The 18,393-nt window shown below is 39.0% G+C and overlaps 1 protein-coding gene across 25 annotated transcripts in view; it reads right to left on the reverse strand.

The window, feature by feature from the left end:
- MAPK10 (mitogen-activated protein kinase 10) overlaps nt 1-18,393 on the reverse strand; it is a 254,583-nt gene that overhangs the window by 42,374 nt on the left and 193,816 nt on the right. For 19 of the 25 annotated variants that reach the window (XM_020805388.3, XM_078394537.1, XM_078394531.1 and 16 more), the window contains one exon: nt 14,969-15,040. In XM_020805388.3, the coding sequence (XP_020661047.1) occupies nt 14,969-15,040 (72 nt within the window). Of the gene's footprint in view, nt 1-7,643; nt 7,716-14,968; nt 15,041-18,393 lie in introns of all 25 variants that reach the window. The other 6 variants (XM_078394527.1, XM_078394540.1, XM_078394534.1 and 3 more) reach the window with 1 other exon arrangement.

Consider the following 18,393-nt stretch of genomic DNA (forward strand, 5'->3'; position numbering starts at 1 on the left):
TCTCAATTGTACTAGCAATGACCAAGGAGGGTGGGTGGGTGGAAACTCATTCACTTTTTTCACAATGTGCAAGCTAAGCCCAAATATTCTGGCTCTGTAATTTTTATTCAAATACATAGAGATATTCTTCAGACATACAAAGATATAGTTATGTGTGTACAATATATGTGTGTACACAAATGCACATGCATGCACACAAGCATGCATACACACACATGCACATGCATGTGCATACACATAGATGCAACTTTTTAAAAATAGCTACAGATATGACTTTTTCAATAAAAGGTAACCCCAAATCCTCCCATGCTGAATTATCAGAGGCTACTAGCCATGATGACTATAGTGAGAAACAGCATACAGAGAATCTAGGATTATGGTTTAGCATGCCAAACAAGCCAGGATTATAAAGCAGCTTTAAAAATAGACTTTGTTGTAGGCTTTCAGGCACATTGAATCATTAATGGGGTCTGGATGTCATGCAAAGCCCTGCTCTGCTTGTTTTCTCAGGATACTCTGTCACTGATCTCAAAGTGACTATTGTGGGGCGAAAAAACTTCAAAGGAAGATTAGAGAGTGAAACAACTGAATTCAGATACATTCAGAAGCCCCAATCTATGAACAAAGGATGGAACCAGGATAATGACTACATGTATTTAGGCTACCCAGTGCTTTGCACAATGGTTTTACATATTGTCTGGGACTACAGTGGTTTTGTACATTGTCTGAGATTACAAAAAAAAAAAAAATTAAAATCTTCAGGGCTTTCCAGTTGTGAGGTACCTTCAAAGCAGAAAAGAGGATAAAAACTGCTCAGTTCTAAAAACTGCATTCTATGCCTATAACTATGTGGGCTGTGAAAAAAAGTTTTTAACGGGAGAAATGCTGTTTTTGTTTTGTTTTGTTTTTTGGTTCCCAAAATTCACAGATTTTGTCCTGTGAATTTATGTTGTCTAAAGAAGAAGGGCCAAATGTTTGTGACTTCTTCACTTCTGCCATGCCTGTGGTGAAATCTGGCCCCAGCACATAATCAGCTGAGCTCCATTCGGTTGCTGGCATCCTGCCTTCTCCATTATATCTCACAAAAACATGATGACTTAAAGGGCCACCTCAACCCCTTGCTTTTGCTTTTCTGCTTGCTTTTGCAAATCCTGTCTATTGAAGACATGGCAATCTCAAAGGCTTCCATTCTTTTCTGTTTGCCCCCCTCTTTTTTGGAGGGAGGTGCATCTAGTAAAGGTATCAGCCTAGTATGGGCTTTGGAATTTAGTTTTTACCACCATGCTGATCACTGTTTAAATATCTCCATGAACAGGATGGAAATAATATGAAATTTGAGGAAGACGGGGAAGACAGGCAAAAGCAAAACTGACAGATTTATTTATTGAAGCAGAAGGCTTTGAGTGCCTCCTTAACTTGAGTTTGAATTCCTGTGCTTTCAACCATGTTTGTGGTAATGAGTTCCTTAGCGCTCTCTCATACACACCCTGTTGTGTATGTGTGTGAGTGGCTTCTCACTTCTAACATTTACAAGGTACGAAGGCACACCATGGTTCTCTCTGCATATGGAGAGAGCTGTAATTATTAAATATGGCCAGTGCAGGTGCTCTAGAATTTTGTTTTGTTCAATGTATTCTTGTCATAATATGTCATTGTTCTATAGCTTTATTGTTATACCAAAATTTACCAGGCTCTTCATAAGTGTGACGGAAAGAATTAAAGATTTTTAAATAGCCAAGTGTGGAAGAAAGCATAACTGACATTCATCCACCCTTAGCTATGCATGTAGAATACAGAGAAGTAATGACAGAAATTGGTTTTGCAAAAATAAAGCTTAAAAAAACCACAACCCTACACACATTTAAGATTGAGAGATTTCTCCCCACACTGTGGAAAGTTACTCAGTAAATGAGGAAAAAAAAAGAGAAAAAGAAAATGTTACACAGCCTTACAGGAAATGAAGCCTTCATAGCACTTTTCCCCCATATTTGTTTAAGAATACCAACACAATTAAGAACAAATTTCAAACAAATCACCAGCCATTCGTAGCTGGTTTCTAGGGAGTTATTTCTATAGCAAAACGCTTTTAATGGTTTAATTATAGAGACTCTGAACAAATTTTAATAAGTATGCAGCTGTTTGAAGGAAGCCGGGCTTTTAAAATGCATTATATGAGATATCTTTATCTTCTCTTTCAGTTCTGGTAATACATTTAAAGGAGACATAAAAGTCATAGAATAATGGAGTTGGATGGGTCCTATAGGACCATGAAGTCCAGCCTTCTGTTCAACAGGAGTACTTCTCTATTTTTTTTAAAAAAAAATAAAGATATATAAAATATATATACAGTTAGGTGAGGAATCTTTGTAATTATACTTGTAATCCATGAGCCAGTGGTGAAAAAACAACAACATAAAAACAACTATGGGAAGGCACCATTAAATTTCAGGAAAAGAGACGGCATACGGCTGCATACCTGTACTACTGACTGACACATCCTGTAGTCCAATGAGCCAAACTCAGGCCACCGAATATACCTTGTAGCCCTGCATGTACTTGAGATCTTTCTGTCTACCATATTTCCAAACAGTGATAGGCTAAACCCCAGGAGCCCTGTATTCAAATCCCAACTGAGCCATGGCAAATCACTGGTAAAACCATGTCTAAAAAATCTTACTTACCTTGAAAACCCTACCAGGGTCGCTATTAGTTGGATCAGATTTCATGGCTCATAACACATATCAGCACAATTTTTCTAGTCTGGAAGGATGTGGATGAACATGCAGGGACATGTAGGCTTTGTTAAACCTTTGTGGGTTGAACCACCTTATATGGCTCGTGGATACAGCTTCGTACATTGCACATTCAAACAATAAGAATCTGCTCCTCTATTGAAAGAATGGCTTCCAGTAGAAAAACAAATATTACTGAGTAGAATCCAAGGTCCCAGTCTAAACAAGTGTGAGTGTGCCATATGGTTGTTGTGGTTTTTTTTGATGCCGGCCACAGAGACTGGCGAAACGTTAGGAAGAACAACCTTCAGAACACGGCCAGAGAGCCCGAAAAAAACCACAACAACTATTAGATCCCGGCCATGAAAGCCTTCACGAATACAGTGTGCCATATGTTTGCATGCAAGACGGGTAACAGCCGATAGCATCTGTGTGTAAGTACTAAACAGCCCCTGCCAAGGTTGACTTTTTAAAAATCTTATCACTATCTCATCTCTTTAAGCCTGATCTTACTGATCAGCAGCACTAGGGTGGCTTGGAGCCTGTCATTTTAAATTAATACGATTCAATTCCACAGGGCAGCTCTTGGACACATTACATTTTCAGACTTACAAAATGCCCCCAGCCAGCATGGTCACTAACCATGGTGGTTGGTGGATTCTTACACATGTACACCCAAAAGTAATGCCTCCAAATTCTATCATGGATCCATGGTGTGCTGGATAATAGCAGATTGTAGGACTGCAATAAGCTCACCCAGAATGTGGAAAAATTGCTTTTTTGGAATAGAAAAAGAAAAGTCATACTGTCCTTGTACTCAATCTGAAGATAGAGGATACATTTATTAGTTCACTAAAATGAATCACAAACAGATGCTACCTTTTAACTCTTAGAGGTCTTCACCAGGCTTGGCACCACTGTCTCGTGGACCGAGCAGAAAAGCATATGAAAGTTCCAGAAATGATGGTGTGACAGACCCACACAAGCTACCAAGGGGTGTTATAAATGTTATAGCAATATAGATAAATAATGACAGGTTATGTTGTCGATGTAGATGTCTAGAGAAGACTTATTTCACCATGACTGAACATTGATGGGATTGGAAAAGTTATCTGATTTCACACTGGAATCAACCCTTTTAGAGATAAATGTCAGCTGTGAGGGAACTCACAGACTCAGATTTCTAAGGGGTGTTATAAATCTTACAACGCTCTTAGGACTTTGATCAAGTCTCATACATTTGACCTTGAAAATGGCAAATATCCATGTCAGGCATGTTTTGTAAAAGTGAGTTTCAAAATGCAGAGTAAATTGGAGTAGAGCTCCCAGACACCCACAGCAAGCATGGAGGGGGGTGTAGCCCCAAAAAAAGGAAGTTTCTTTCCTTGAAATAACCAAAATATTTGATATAGGAGAGGGATATTAAAATGGCTGCAGGAGGCTCAAGTCTGGGCATAGCTGTATTCTTGTGCAAAGTATGTGCAGGACAAGCTTCAATAGTGACTTTCATCTGGGCATAAGATCTCAAATGCATTCAGACTTTTCTTATTTCCTCTCCCCTCCAGCATGTTTTTCTGAAGATGCTACCTGGTAATCAAAGACCAAACTTTTCCTCAACATTTTCTAATTATTCCTCTGCTGCTATCATTTATGCGCAACTACTCTGGTCATTAAACCTACAAAACCCATTGTGTTTGGAAGACGTTCAGAATGCTGACGACCAATTAGTGGATGTGATGCAATGCGATGAATTAAGATAAAGGTAGAGCCACACATGCGAATGTATACATTAAAAAAAACATGAATGAAATATACTATAATATGAAGGATTGCTTCCTCCTTTTTTGTCATATGCTTTTGCTTTCAGAACATGGACAGATTTTCATGGGGGATTGCTTAAAAATACACAGCATGCACGCTGGTGACAATATCATTAACCTCCTGGAGAAACAAACTATACCACAGATAAGGTGGGCTGGGATGAAAAGATGTTTGTATATATGAACTGAGATACGCACACAATGAAGTCATCAATCAAGATTGCCAGTGAGTGACAAACATGGAAACTAGTCCGTTCCAAGGAAGACGAAGGGAGGCAAGTTAGGCAGTGGAGGGAAATCTTCTTCCCATGGATAGTATTTATTGAACCAAACTCTACTCGGATTTTACACCTGTGCAACAAAAATGGTGTGACGAAATGGAATTACCCCACATTAAAGAACCATTGCAGATCTTATCTGTTGGCCAATGACCCTCAAGACTCAGCATATAACACATAATGTGTGTGGTGCTTTCTTAACATGACACCATTTGCCTTTAAATCAGTGGTTCCCGGACGACATCTCCGAGAAATCCCTGCCAGCACAGCTCGTGGTGAAGGCTTCTGGGAGTGTTAGTCCAAGAACATTGGGGACTCAAGGTTCGGAACCACTGCTCCAAATGGTACTGTGTTTATGTTATGCTTTCGAGAGTAACAAAAACCATCGTGACTTTTACATTTTTTAAACGAGGACAGTTCTTATTCTGTGCTGGTTTTAATGGTGATAAAATTATTAGTTTCAAGATCCTCTTAGAATTTTAAAAGATAACTTTATAGGATGACAATTCCCCCAATTCCCTCATCACTATGGCCACTGGTGCTGATTGAAGAATCTTGGGAATTTCACTCCATAAAAAGTAACATTGCCAACAAATGGAACATTTTTTAAAAATCTGCTTAATTGCCCAGACCTGTGCTTGTATCTTTAGGTGTCCCACTAAACTCGATAGGATGTGCATAGATTTGGAACTTTAGAATGGTAGGTGTTACTTTGATTAATCCATGTTTCCAACCTAGGGTATTCTAGAAACAGGGCAATAACCCAATTTAATAGGAAGCTGCAAAACATCTAGGTAGGCTTCATTAATCAGTGCATTTCGGACAGCCCCAGTCTTACCTGGCAGTGACTGGATCTGAAAATCTGCCCAATGTTTAAATTTCCCACGGTTCCCCGAGAGCAATGCACTGAAAGGTATTGTGGGCAATGATGAAAGAGCAAGGACTTGCCAGAGCCAGTCTTCAATGCCACGTAAACTTTCATCAAAAGAAATTAGTAGACAGAACAAACTATCATCATTGCTGGTTGGGTCAAGGTAGGTACCAGCACCTCTAAGCCCTGTCTGCGTATCTGTGCCTTGGCAATTGTCAATGGGTGCTGGTTGTTGGTGCCAGTCCTAGCATACAGGAGCATTCATCAGAGCTGGTGTTGGCTGTGGCACTTGTTGAACCTCTAAGCCAGTGGTCCTCAACCTTGGGCCTCCAGATGTTCGTGGACTTCAACTCCCAGAAATCCTGGCCAGCAGAGATGGTGGTGAAGGCTTCTGGGAGTTGTAGTCCAAGAACATCTGGAGGCCCAAGGTTGGGGACCACTGCTCTAAGCAACATTTCCAAACTCTGCTCTGCAGAGAATTTAGCTTTGTTGCTGCGCAGTGTATGAAACAGCCATGATTAAACTCAGCTTTTTGAAGATTTGTCTCACTTCATGAGGTAATATACAAAAATCATGCCTTGACAATAGCTTTGGAAGCACTGGTCCCTGATCCCAACTGCTTCCTTATGAGATATAACTGAGTCACCATTGTTTGACTCATTCAGTGGAGAAGATGTGCTGGTAAGAATTATTAATGTCTTTGATGGCAGGATTGAGGCATCATCAATGAAATTCTCAGAAGACAGGGAAGCTGGCTGCAGTATTTATTTACCACCTGCAGTTCCCAGCCTCATCTATTCTAAGGAATCAGGGCTGAAATCAGAGCTCAAAAAGTTACTTTTTTTTAAACTATAGCTTTGAGAAACTTTCAGAGGGTTCTGGAAGTTGTCATCCTAAAAAGCAATTGTTCCAAGATCTGAAATGAATATGGTCAATACCACCATAAAAAAAATTCTAGTCATAAGAATACAATAGAATTCCATTTATCCAAACAGCAACTAACATAATGCCTTCTGTCATTCCAATGCATTTATATTTTCAGTTCTATTAAGGTACAATCTTATGTGCAGTTACAATCCATTGAAATTAGGAATGTTTAAATCCATGTGAACATGATTAGGATTTTACTGCTAGTCTCACAGGCAGGGTAGAGGGGGGAAACCCCCAGTAAATCAGTTTTAAATAAATAAACAACTAAATGAAATAAATAGTATTCTGTACTAACTTGATCCTTCAACACTTTGTCATTTTCTCTCTAAGAAAATATTCTGGGCATCTTTGGGGTTTTTTGCTACAAAATGTTTCCAGACAATACAAAAATTACCGTATTTTCCATGTATAAGACGTCCCCCACTTTTCTAATCCAAAATTAAGAAATGTAAGTGGGACTTAGCAAGTGTAGGGGGAAAGGGATAAAAGCGCTGCAGAATCGCTTTGATCCCTGCTTTCCCCTCCACTTGTTTTTGTTCTCTCCTCAACTTACATCTCTGTATAAGACGACCCTCAATTTTTAGTCTCAAGATTTTAGACAATAGTATAGTCTTATACATAGAAAATATGGTACTTTTTTGAATACAATTCCCAGAATCTCTCTGCCAGCAAGGCTGCCAACCATGTTGGTCAGGTGATTCTGGAAGTTGTCATCCCAAAAGGTAATTTTTCCAAATTCTTTAGGTTCCAGTGTAACACAGAAACACTGCCAAGTAGCGTCTAATAAACCAGGAGGCAGCCTACGTAATTCTAGATGTATGGCAGACATTCAGCTGGTTGGCACATGACTTTTCAATAAACATATTGTAAGGACGGACCTTCAACTGATATTTATTCCACTAAGTGAAGTACCAACAGAGGTCTGTAGGTGGGCAACAACGCCAAATGGGCAAGAAGATAAAGGGGAATGAAAAAATGGTACCTAGAAAGGCCCGCGGGATAGGAAGGATACGATCAGTGCCAGGAAACAACACAGCACCTTTAATCATTTCTCCCATGATGCACCCTACTGACCACATGTCAACTGAAAACAAAAATGAAATGAAGGTAAACAAGAACACAGCAATAAAACAACAAATAAATGAGAAGACTTATCTGGTTGGGTCAACAAAACAAACATTATTTGCTGGCTTAGGGCTTTGGGAAAGAGTTAAATCCAGCTGACCTGTGCTTCAGGAATCAGATCCGAAGCTCAGAAGCTCACCACCCCAGAAAGCAGAATTAGACTCCAACTACGATATGCCTGCCTATCATTGCATCTAGCTTTTTCTGATCTTTCCTGCATTCTTGCATTGCTTTCCTATTGATAAGCAGCAGAAATGAATTGCTGGATTCAGAGGCTACAGATGGGAATACACCTCAGGGAGCAATAGGAAGTAGAGGTGTGCAGATTTTTGGCTTGGGATCAGAAATACAAGTCTGCTCATTTCTAGGAGGAAATAGAGGTGTCTCTGATCCCCATCTCTTGTCCCTCCACAGGCAATCTCTTCCTGTGAACATAATTCTAATACTTACATATCACACTCCTGCGCAATGTTTCCCTGACATTTCAAAACCTGCAAAAGGCAGCATACTATGAACATCCTTTTAAAGAGCATTCCTATGTTTCTCTCCAATAAATTATAAGACTGCACTTTGTGGGTCGAGTGGAGTGATGATTTCCCCTCATGATAGAGGCCTGATTACTTAATAATATATTAAGGGAGAGATTTCATCCCCAAGCAAACATCCTTCTGAGGGTTAAACTGGACAAAACACCAGGTTTGCAATTTGAAATGGGGAGTTTCCTTCCAGTGGCATAGTTCTTTCAAAGCTACATGCCATATTTGCAAGTGAAGCCCATGTTTCCCACCAGTGACCAGGCACAGATTGAAAGCAAGGTATGTTTGTAACATGCAGAGATGCAGAGTTTTCGTGCTAGAACAAACAAGGCCTTTCTCACTTAAGCCAGCTGTGCTTTTAATGGCATGCTAATGATTTGATCTATTTTGATGGCAAAGAGCGAGGTCTTCCTTTTTTTGAAAGAGAATGTCCCTGTCATTTGGGCAATGAAAAATTATTTGTGTTTAAAATATGACTTGCATTGTTGCAAACTTGGAGAAGTTGTGAATGGAACAGAGGCTGACCTATGGAATGTTAAATTTGATTGTTAAATGTGCCTATACTTGTCTACATGTACAATGGTAGGAAGGAAGGAAGGAAGGAAGGAAGGAAGGAAGGAAGGAAGGAAGGAAGGAAGGAAGGAAGGAAGGAAGGAAGGAAGGAAGGAAGGAAGGAAGGAAGGAAGGAAGATTTAATGAACTGAATAAAACCTAAGGCTAGCTTGCTGTATGTCATGATGGCTTTGCATTTATAATGAAATAACTAATTTAAAAATACAGGTCTCATCTGCATACATATAAGCGTATCAATTTCTATTCTAAGGAATCCTTCTTTTTTGAAAGAATGTACAAATCAGCTTCCTTCTTAGTAACACCTAACTTTAAAAAGGAAATAGAGGGGATTCATCAAATTACAAGCTTACTTTCAGTTGTGGGCAAGTTGTATGCTATTTATTTAAACCAAAGACTAGCCTATTAGACAGAGGATAAAAATATGTGGGGAAATGAACAGGCAGGCTTCAGAAAGGGCAGATCAGTGATAGATCACTGTCTTGTCTCAAATATCTTGCCAAGAGATACATGAGATCTTACAGTAAGGGTCTTCTCACTGCATTAAAAAAATGTCCTTTATCAAGAGACTAACTATGGCTAAAGTTGTCCCATACGTCTCTAGATAAGTGATTCCTGTACCTTTTTAAAAGCCTCTACTAGGGCACCACGCTCGGTGTAAGATGTAGCCGCCTAGAGTGGTCCTCACCGACCAGATAGGCGGGGTATAATTTTAATAAATAATAATAATAATAGAAGGTAATCTGGCACAATCTATTCCTGCCACTAGAGGGTTCATCAAGGCTGTATATTAGTCTTCAAACCATTCAGTCTGATCTGATCAATCGTTGCCTAGCATCAGGCTTTTGTTCACCTAGTTTGGCAGAGACCAAATGCCTCCTGCTGTTGTATGCAGATGATGCAGACCTTCTGTCATGATCAAAAATAGGCCTTAAACACCGACTCTAACGTGTGTATTCATGACTTATTGAAAGAACAATCAGTTGACCATAAATTTTAGTAAAACAAAAATATGGTCTCTGATTGACACATAATATTTAAAAAGTGGACAACCAAATGGTCAAGACAAATAGTTTAAATATCTGGGCATAATATCACCACAATCTCTCTTGAGTACCTCAGAGACAGATGCTCCATTCAAGTGGCTCATAAAACCACCAAGAACATTTCTTGTCTTTTCTTCATGGGGGGGAGGGCAATTTATACTTGCTGCCATCCAGGTATTTAAATCTAGGATATTGCCTCAACTGCTATACAGAATCCCAATCTGGATTATAGGATTTCACCCAAATACTGAGAGTGTTCTCACAATTTTTAAAAGATTTATTCTTGGAATGTGTCTGTCTCTGCAACAGATTTATGACTTGAGACAGGTGTTTCATCACTAGAATGCTCTGCCTGGCTACACACTTTCAGATATTGGATTAAAGTGTCATATGCTGACACTTCTGTAATATATTCACACAGAAAGACATCTACACTAGTTCCTGGTTTTAAAAAGTTTCTACTCAACATCACTTATTAGGTCTGTCTATGGATTTTCTTTACGCTCATAAGCTCAAGGCATTTAAATCTATTTTAGAAAACTAGATATGGGGTACTGACTTTCAATATTCCATATCAAATGCCTGCAAAACCTGCTCACCTCTGTATTTTGGTCTGAACTTTGAATGTCCCCAAAGTGCCAGATATATATGGAAAATCTGAATATCCCAAACTATTGGCAAATCTTTTCAAGAGCCAGATTTACCAGTAACTGCCTTCCATGTGCAATCTTAGATGGTGCCATTATGGTTTGCCATATGAAAATTGACTATAGTTCTGTAATGACAAAGAAATTGAAACTTTGACGCCTGTCCTTTTTATGTGTGAACTTTTTACAGAAATGAGCATATCAGACTCCTTAACTCTGCAATGAATGATCTCCCAGGTAGGACCCTGGATGGCTACTTAAAATATTTCCCAACTAATCCAAATGAATCTAAAACAGAACTAGTGGCCAGATTTCTTCTTTTGGCTCAAAGAATACACAAGATGATCCTTGCCCATTTTATAATACTTATTTGTTTTTAAATCATGCCCAGTTCGTTTTTTAATTGTTTTTATTAGTTTTGTTGGGTCTGTGAGCACCCAATGAAGACCGATTGATTGAGTCCTTGTTTTCTGCAGGGATGTACAATTTTGCTTCCATTTTTAGCCCACAGCACAGAAACTACTGTTTTCCCTTACAAGCTGAAACTCCAGCAGCTAAATCAGCAAGGCTGCAAATAAAGCACAGCCATCCATTTAGAAATGCAAATCAAATGGGCTAGAAATCCATTCATCAGTTTAAGAGCTCACAGTCTTTGGATTTTAAGGAAGTCAAATTTAGAATGCGGATTAAGGGACTATATGAACAATTTTGCTCAGCATTTTAGCTAACTTCGGCTTCAGGCAGGGAATATTCAGCTCTGCACAGATAGTAAGCATCCAATCCACATTGACACCCAAAGCTTCTGAAGGTTATTGTTTTCGATTACAACTTTCAGAATTCCATATCTACCAAGGCCACTGGGAGTTACAGACCAAAAGAGTAACATTTATAAGCTAAACAGAAGTACTACTTTTGTTTTTCCATACTGGAAAATACAGCAAACAAGACTCATGCAGTTATTAATAAGGAATCTGAACTGTACATTGGTCTTATTTCACAGCCACTAGCTAGGAAAAAGATCCAGCGGGTGTGATAGATAGCTCGATGGAAACATCAGTTCAAAAGGCAATTATGAAGAAAATGCAAATTCCCCACAAAGAATTCCTAGAAAAAAAGAAAAATAATGGAAGTAGCACTGTGATATTTCTGTGATATAACATGAGAAACAAAAACTACGGTATGGCTACATTTGGATGGCCTGTACTGTTTTAATCATCTTCGCTCAAAACTAGATGGTAAAACTGGGAAAGATGATTCAAAGCGTTGGAGCACCTTCTGCATGTAGAAAAGGTTAAAACAGGTCTGAAGTGCTTCTACCATGCCTCCACAGTAGGTTTGGGAGATGCTCCCCCCCCCCCCCCCAATGTTCCTTCCCTCCCAAAGTCTCATAGATTTCTCTCCTTATTCCTTGCCTTTCAACTGAGTTGAAGGTTCCAGGATGAAACAGGTTGTCTTAGATTCTTGCTTTAAGTATTGTTGCTACATGTTATTCATATTCATCTTCCAGGTGAGCCCTTTGGACCCACCCCCTGGAATCTGCTGGTCTACTTACCGCTTGCAGCGCAGCACATTATCAAAAAAAAAAAAAAAAAAAGAGGAAGTATTTCCCACCTCTGTCAATACTTAAGAGACCTGATTCCACGTTCATTCAGGAAGTTTCTTTCATATCCCTTCTGTGCTTCCAATTCTATGGTATTCTGATACTCTTCATTTCTAAAGGTTCAATCATATTCATTCCAGAAGGGCAGAAAGAATTAAGAAGATGGACACTTTCTCCTTAATATCTGAGTTTATTTATATTTAAAGCTGTATGCACTCCAAATCTGGAAATAGCATTTTGTTTGAAACTGGTCTACAAATCCCTTTCTTTGTTGACTATGTTGCCCACTGCTGTGTCTACAAACATTATTCACTCTGTATTCTGAGAACTGTAATCTTAAAAAGAAACATTTCCTATCTGATTAGACTTCATTTTGTTTATTCATTCATTAATTCATTCATCTGTTGTTTAAAGGCACTTCAGGTTCCAAACTCAAGTGTATATCAACTCTGAGCATCTTTACCTGTCTGCATTTAAATGTCCCTGCTGTTACTTAGAACTTAATGCAATCATTATTTACTCATTTATTTATTTATATCCCACCTTTCTTCCAAAAGGACCCAAGGCAGCTTAGATCACAAGGGTGTGGTTACTTGACCGAAAAAGAGGGATGGTGAGGAGCAAAAGGGCAACCACTTTTCATTAAGAGAAACAATGCTGTCTTCATGGTTAGAAGTCCATCTCCAGTTTTAAATGGAGGTTGTTGGGGATATCAAATGGTGCAGAGGCAGCCTGAACTTATTTATTTAAAAAGTGAACTGCCATTTCTGCTAATTCATTTCGTGTCTAGTTTTTCAAAAAGAAGAATGCTGAGTGAGGGCTTCGGCTACAACCATATGTTGATCTGTTTTCCTATCTTACTAATATGTCTTTTTTTTTGGAGAGAGGTGCATCACTTTCATAGCACACATACAACCACATTGTTATTTAGAAAAATGCAATATTCACCCCTTTGGGAGAGTGAGTGGTGGACAAAATTATGGCTATACAAGTCTCGCAGGCCCACATTGGCTAGCACCTGTACCTGCACAGTTGATAAGGGACACAGTTCCAGTTGTGTGAAATTTTGTGATACTGAACAGCATTTGTGTTCTTTTTAAATTGCTTTGCAAATCACTGACTCCTCATCCCACCTACCCACCATGCTCTACATTTGTCCAAGACATCTTTCAAGAGCAGGTGGTTAGTATGGTAATTTTTGCATTGCATTTCAGCAAGGACCAACACATGAGAAAGTCTAAAAGAATGTGCATTTTCTTCCTTAGAAACCCGGTGCTCTAAATCCAGAGCTTTGCTTCAACTCACGCACAGAGCAGCATATAAGCAGGCTCTCTCTTTTGCTGAAAATAAAACAATAAAATAAAAGGGGAACCAGTTACATGGCTAGAAAAAGACATGTGTACACAGTTTCCCTTGTTATAGAGGTGATGACAGAAAACTTGGTAGATGAGCACGTTCTACTTGTGCACTCCTTTCACAGGTGGCTAAGAGAGCAAACACAGTAATATACTTAATTTTACAATTCAGAGTAATGTTTTAGTCAGGGCACTCTATTCACATAAATTATAACACAGATTTTTTTTTCATACAGGCACCACCCTCCCCCATCCCTTTGTGTTGACCATTCCTTTGTTAATCTCTACATTTGATTTTCAAATGAAGACTGTGGACATGAGGAGATGCTACCCTTCTATCTTTCCATTAAACCCTACGTTCTGCATTTTGGGGCAAGGTTAGAATGACCTTTGCATGTCGGCAAAAGGCAGCAAACACTAATTAGAGTTTATGACCTTGTGTCTATCATACCAGCTGTCAACAGTCTCTAAAGACAACTTATGAGTGTCTCCAAACAGCTAGTGGAAACTACTTTTCTTTCTTTTGGAACAAACAAGATGTAATATAATTGTGTGCTTTCGGGTTTTTTTTTCCTGAGTATAAAAGCATTTCTTCTGATTTTCCTACAATACCTAAGTAGGAACCTTTCTTTAATTCTTCCTTGCTTTGCCTTGCCTTGTTTTTTAAGACAGCAGTTGTTTTCATTTTCTAATATTGCTTTTACCACAGTGAAATATGGTAAAAGGAATATCACCAAAGCTCAAATGAACAGGACAGAGCAGGGTTTAGGGTGTGAGTGAAGGTTTGTTAATGATACAGGCTTCATGCACAAAAAACGGGAAGTTCCATTCCTGGAAATCTGACTAGAAGTTCCATTTCGAGGAAGCTGCAAAGGACCACTGTATGTCTGCTAGTCAACAAATGGGTAAGTTGAGACATTCAGAGTAAAATGTTGTATCGACCCATCTCTGGAGTCTATACAGCATCAAGGCAAACCCAGACTAATGATGCATTAGCAAGCAAAAGATTATGATGTCACCACAAACATAAAAGAAAAAGAGTACAATTTTCAAAAACACTTAGCCAAAAAAAGGGGGACAAGGATATCGGAAAGGAACAAACGGGCGATTTTCATAAAAGTGCAATTGAAAAGTGTATGAAAAGCTTACAGGTCTAGGAATAGTGGTTTATTATTCTATACAAAAAATAATAATAATTAGCATTAACAAATGTAAGAGTTATGTACAAAGATCCGTTCAATATAATTTTTATATTGTTTGTTTGTTTGTTTAAATCATTTGCTGTTGTTGCCCAGATTATATTTACCCACACCTCTAAAATTCTGTGGTTTTTTTGCTTCTTTGTATTCTTCTCACATATTGTTTGCTTAATAGGAAATTAAAAAGTCAGGAATTAGCCTGCAAGGGGATGGGAGAGAAATAATTCGGCGAAGGTTGCAGCAAATGGCATAAGGATACAGTCCCTTCCTGGAAAGAGGATTTTGTGGCGCACCATTTCTCCCATAATGCATCCTACTGACCATATATCCACTAGAAACAGCAGAGACAGGGAGATGAAGAGAGAAAGGGGAAGGAAAGGAGAAGTTAACTAAGACACTTTGGCTCCTAAAGGAGGGGGAAAAGAGCAGGTTGATAAGAGAAAGCACAGTTTTATGCACCTTCCACCAAATCCACCAAACTTTTTTTAAAAAAATACACACAAACAAAGATGTCATACACAGAAGTCGCTCTGAGGTCCAACAATTCAGGAAACATAAATTTCATCCACTCTTTCAAAAGTTTTTAAAAACATTACAAAATTATATAACTTTTTTTAAAATGTCCCATTGTAAATGTGAAGTGAGCTACAAATAGAGCATCTAAATCCAGTACAGACTTGCTTTGGAATTGCTTTAACTCTGGTGTACACACATAATCAGACAGGGGCTCAGCCTCCATTGAAAACCTATTTGTTTAACCAAGCATCAGCTGATTTTAATATGTGAGTATCTCCCCCCCTTACTATTGATTATTGTATTTGGCCAGGATCCTATGGCTAGTTTCAAACAGAGCAGACCTGCTGATTCAATGAGGTTTGCATAAGCATTGACTTTACTACGCAGCAGTTGATTCAAAGAATGAACTCTATTTGGGGCTAGCAGCAGGATGCTGGCCTTTGTAGCTTGTTTTGAAGAAATTGTGTTAATCTTAATGAATTCAGTAATAATACTAATGATAATGGTATTTGTAAGCAATTTCAACTTGGTTCAGAACCTTAGGAGATCAGGGTTCAAATTCACATGAAGAGCCTCTACAGATGGCAGAAAGTGTCCCATTTAGATTTTCCCCCCTCTATGTATAGTGGGTAATGGAACCAAAGGTGGAGGAGGGTGTGATCAGCATAGACCCCTCTCCCGGTGTTTCCTCTACACAGTTCTGAATAACAAAACAAGCCTTTGGTGTTCATCAACTACATGTTTCAATGAAGCCATTTCTGCCTAACAATACAGTGGACCCTCTACTTACGGAATTAATCCGTATTGGAACAGTGGCTGTAGGTCGAAAAGTCTGTAGGTCGAGTCTCCATTGACCTACAATGCATTGAAAACCAATTAATCCTGTAACCGGCCATTTTTATTCCATTTTTGTTCCATTTTGGCTTTTTTTCTGGTCTGTAGGTCAATTCTCTGGCTGCAAGTTGAACCTAAATTTTGTGGCCAGAGAAGTCTGTAACTCAAAAAGTCTGTAAGTCGAGCTGTCTGTAAGTTCAGGGTCCACTGTACTTTAAAAAAATGGGATCTCTTCCATGCACATTTTTTATTTTCTTCTTACAGGACAAAATATATTCTAGGATAAAATGTGCACTTTTTGGGGTGGTAAGAAGGAGGAGAAGTACATTAACTATTCTAAGCAGGGCGTTTTAATTCACTCTAAGGGTGGTCAAGTCATCAAAGGTTATGATTGCCATTTGTGTGAGCATATGAAAAATGAGTCCAGTGCTTTGTAAATGCACCATTTGTGTGAGCATATGAAAAATGAGTCCAGTGCTTTGTAAATGCACCACTTCCAACTTTCCCTGACCCTCAAGTTCTAATAGTGTTTTCACATATTACTTTCCCTTGCAAGAGACACCCAAGCATAGTCTGCTTGTGACAATTTCTAATGCAGATTGCTATTTCTTGATTTGCAAATAGCAATTCAAGAATGCATCTTTTCTTCTTCTCCCTTGGCATCTGCAGTGACCTTGGCCTCATGATATGTTACCTTCCAGTTGAGTATACACATGTGTGATGCAGCCAATAATTGGCATGATGATTATATAAGTCTTTTCCACCAGGTAATGTTTCCTCTGTCTCGGGGAGATGACTAAATAGGAAAGAGGCATATGATTGGAATCAACTCACATAGGGGATCTTAAGGGATTCTATAGCTACCACCATGGGACTCTAGGTATGAGGAAAGGATTCCACCTACAGCACGTTGCTCCTTCTTCAAAGGAGTTATGCATGGTGTTTACTGTACTTGATTACATAAAGTCATCTTTGGAAATGCGCCTAAATTAATAAGACTCGGCTGGGGAAGGGAAGCCATCCAAGTGTTACAGCTTAGATAATGTTCTTCCCTCAAAAAAATAAAACAAAATTAAAAAGTATATGGTTGTTGCAGTTGTTGTGAGTTTTTCGGGCTCTTTAGCCATGTTCTAAAGGTTGTTCTTCCTAACATTTCACCAGTCTCTGTGGCCGGCATCTTTAGAGGACAGCACTCTGTGCTCTGGTGCAGTTTGTTTGGGAGTTGAGTATTTATGGCTGTGAGATCAGCTTTTGTCCTTTTCAGGAGATGGTTGTTCTTTAAATCTAAGCAAAATCTATAGCTAAGGCTCTTTTCAGTTGTATTTTAAAGTGTGTGGAGCCCATACATGTTGACATATATGGGCTCCACACACTAGCTCTCTCCACACACTAGCCCTCTCCCTGCCTCAATAGAATGGCTGTTCCACTCAGGAAGCCTCTTCAGATGAGCGAGAACACAAAATAATTTAAGTAACCCAGGTGTTCTTGGACTGCACTTCCTAAAAGCCTTCACCACCCAAGTTTAGGAACCATTGCTCTAAGCAATGACAGAGGGTGGGGCTAGTATACTCTCATCAACACATGAAGGTCCCAAACATTTTACAATACAGACAGTGCTTGTTAGAGAAAAAAAACTAGAAAAATTGAGATATATTAAATCAATGAATAAAGTTAGCTTTCAATTAAACTCTCTCTCTTACACACACACACATCAGTTCAGACATCCCTTGTCTAGGGCTTGTCCGGAGTTTAAACCTTAGGAGGCCTGAAATTCAGAAAGCAGCTGCTAAATGTTTTGGTCCCATAAGAACAATGGGCAATTGTCAACAACACTGCACAGTCCTCATGAGCAAAAGCAAATGTAGGTGTCTGGCCTAAGCAGGGAAAAAGGGAAAAAGCCATTGTCTTCACCCTTCTGTGCCACTGAGACACAAAAAACCATACAATTAAATACATGTTTCGATTCTGGATGGAAAGCTGCATATAAAAATACAGTGTTCAAGAACAGACCTATAATATTTCTATGAATTTCAGACATGCCTTGATCTCAGGTGAAACCACAAACAAAAATACAGAGGCTCTAAAAACCATTTATTTAAAAATGTTAATGTATGGGACAGAATTCTCAGGAGGAAATTGGTGAGAGAGGTGGAGAAGTGTTTTAAACTTTTCTCCATTCACTTATACTCCTTTGCAAACCTTCCTCCTATGGAGTTTCTCCCGACCTCTTTCCCAAGCATTGGGGAGGGTTAAGACAGAGGATGGCAGCTGTCCATGATGCTCCTACCCACAATTTAATTTTATGGAACCAAGGATCAAATCAGATATGAGGAG

Source organism: Pogona vitticeps, chromosome 5, assembly GCF_051106095.1.
Source record: "Pogona vitticeps strain Pit_001003342236 chromosome 5, PviZW2.1, whole genome shotgun sequence".
NCBI lineage: Eukaryota > Metazoa > Chordata > Lepidosauria > Squamata > Agamidae > Pogona > Pogona vitticeps.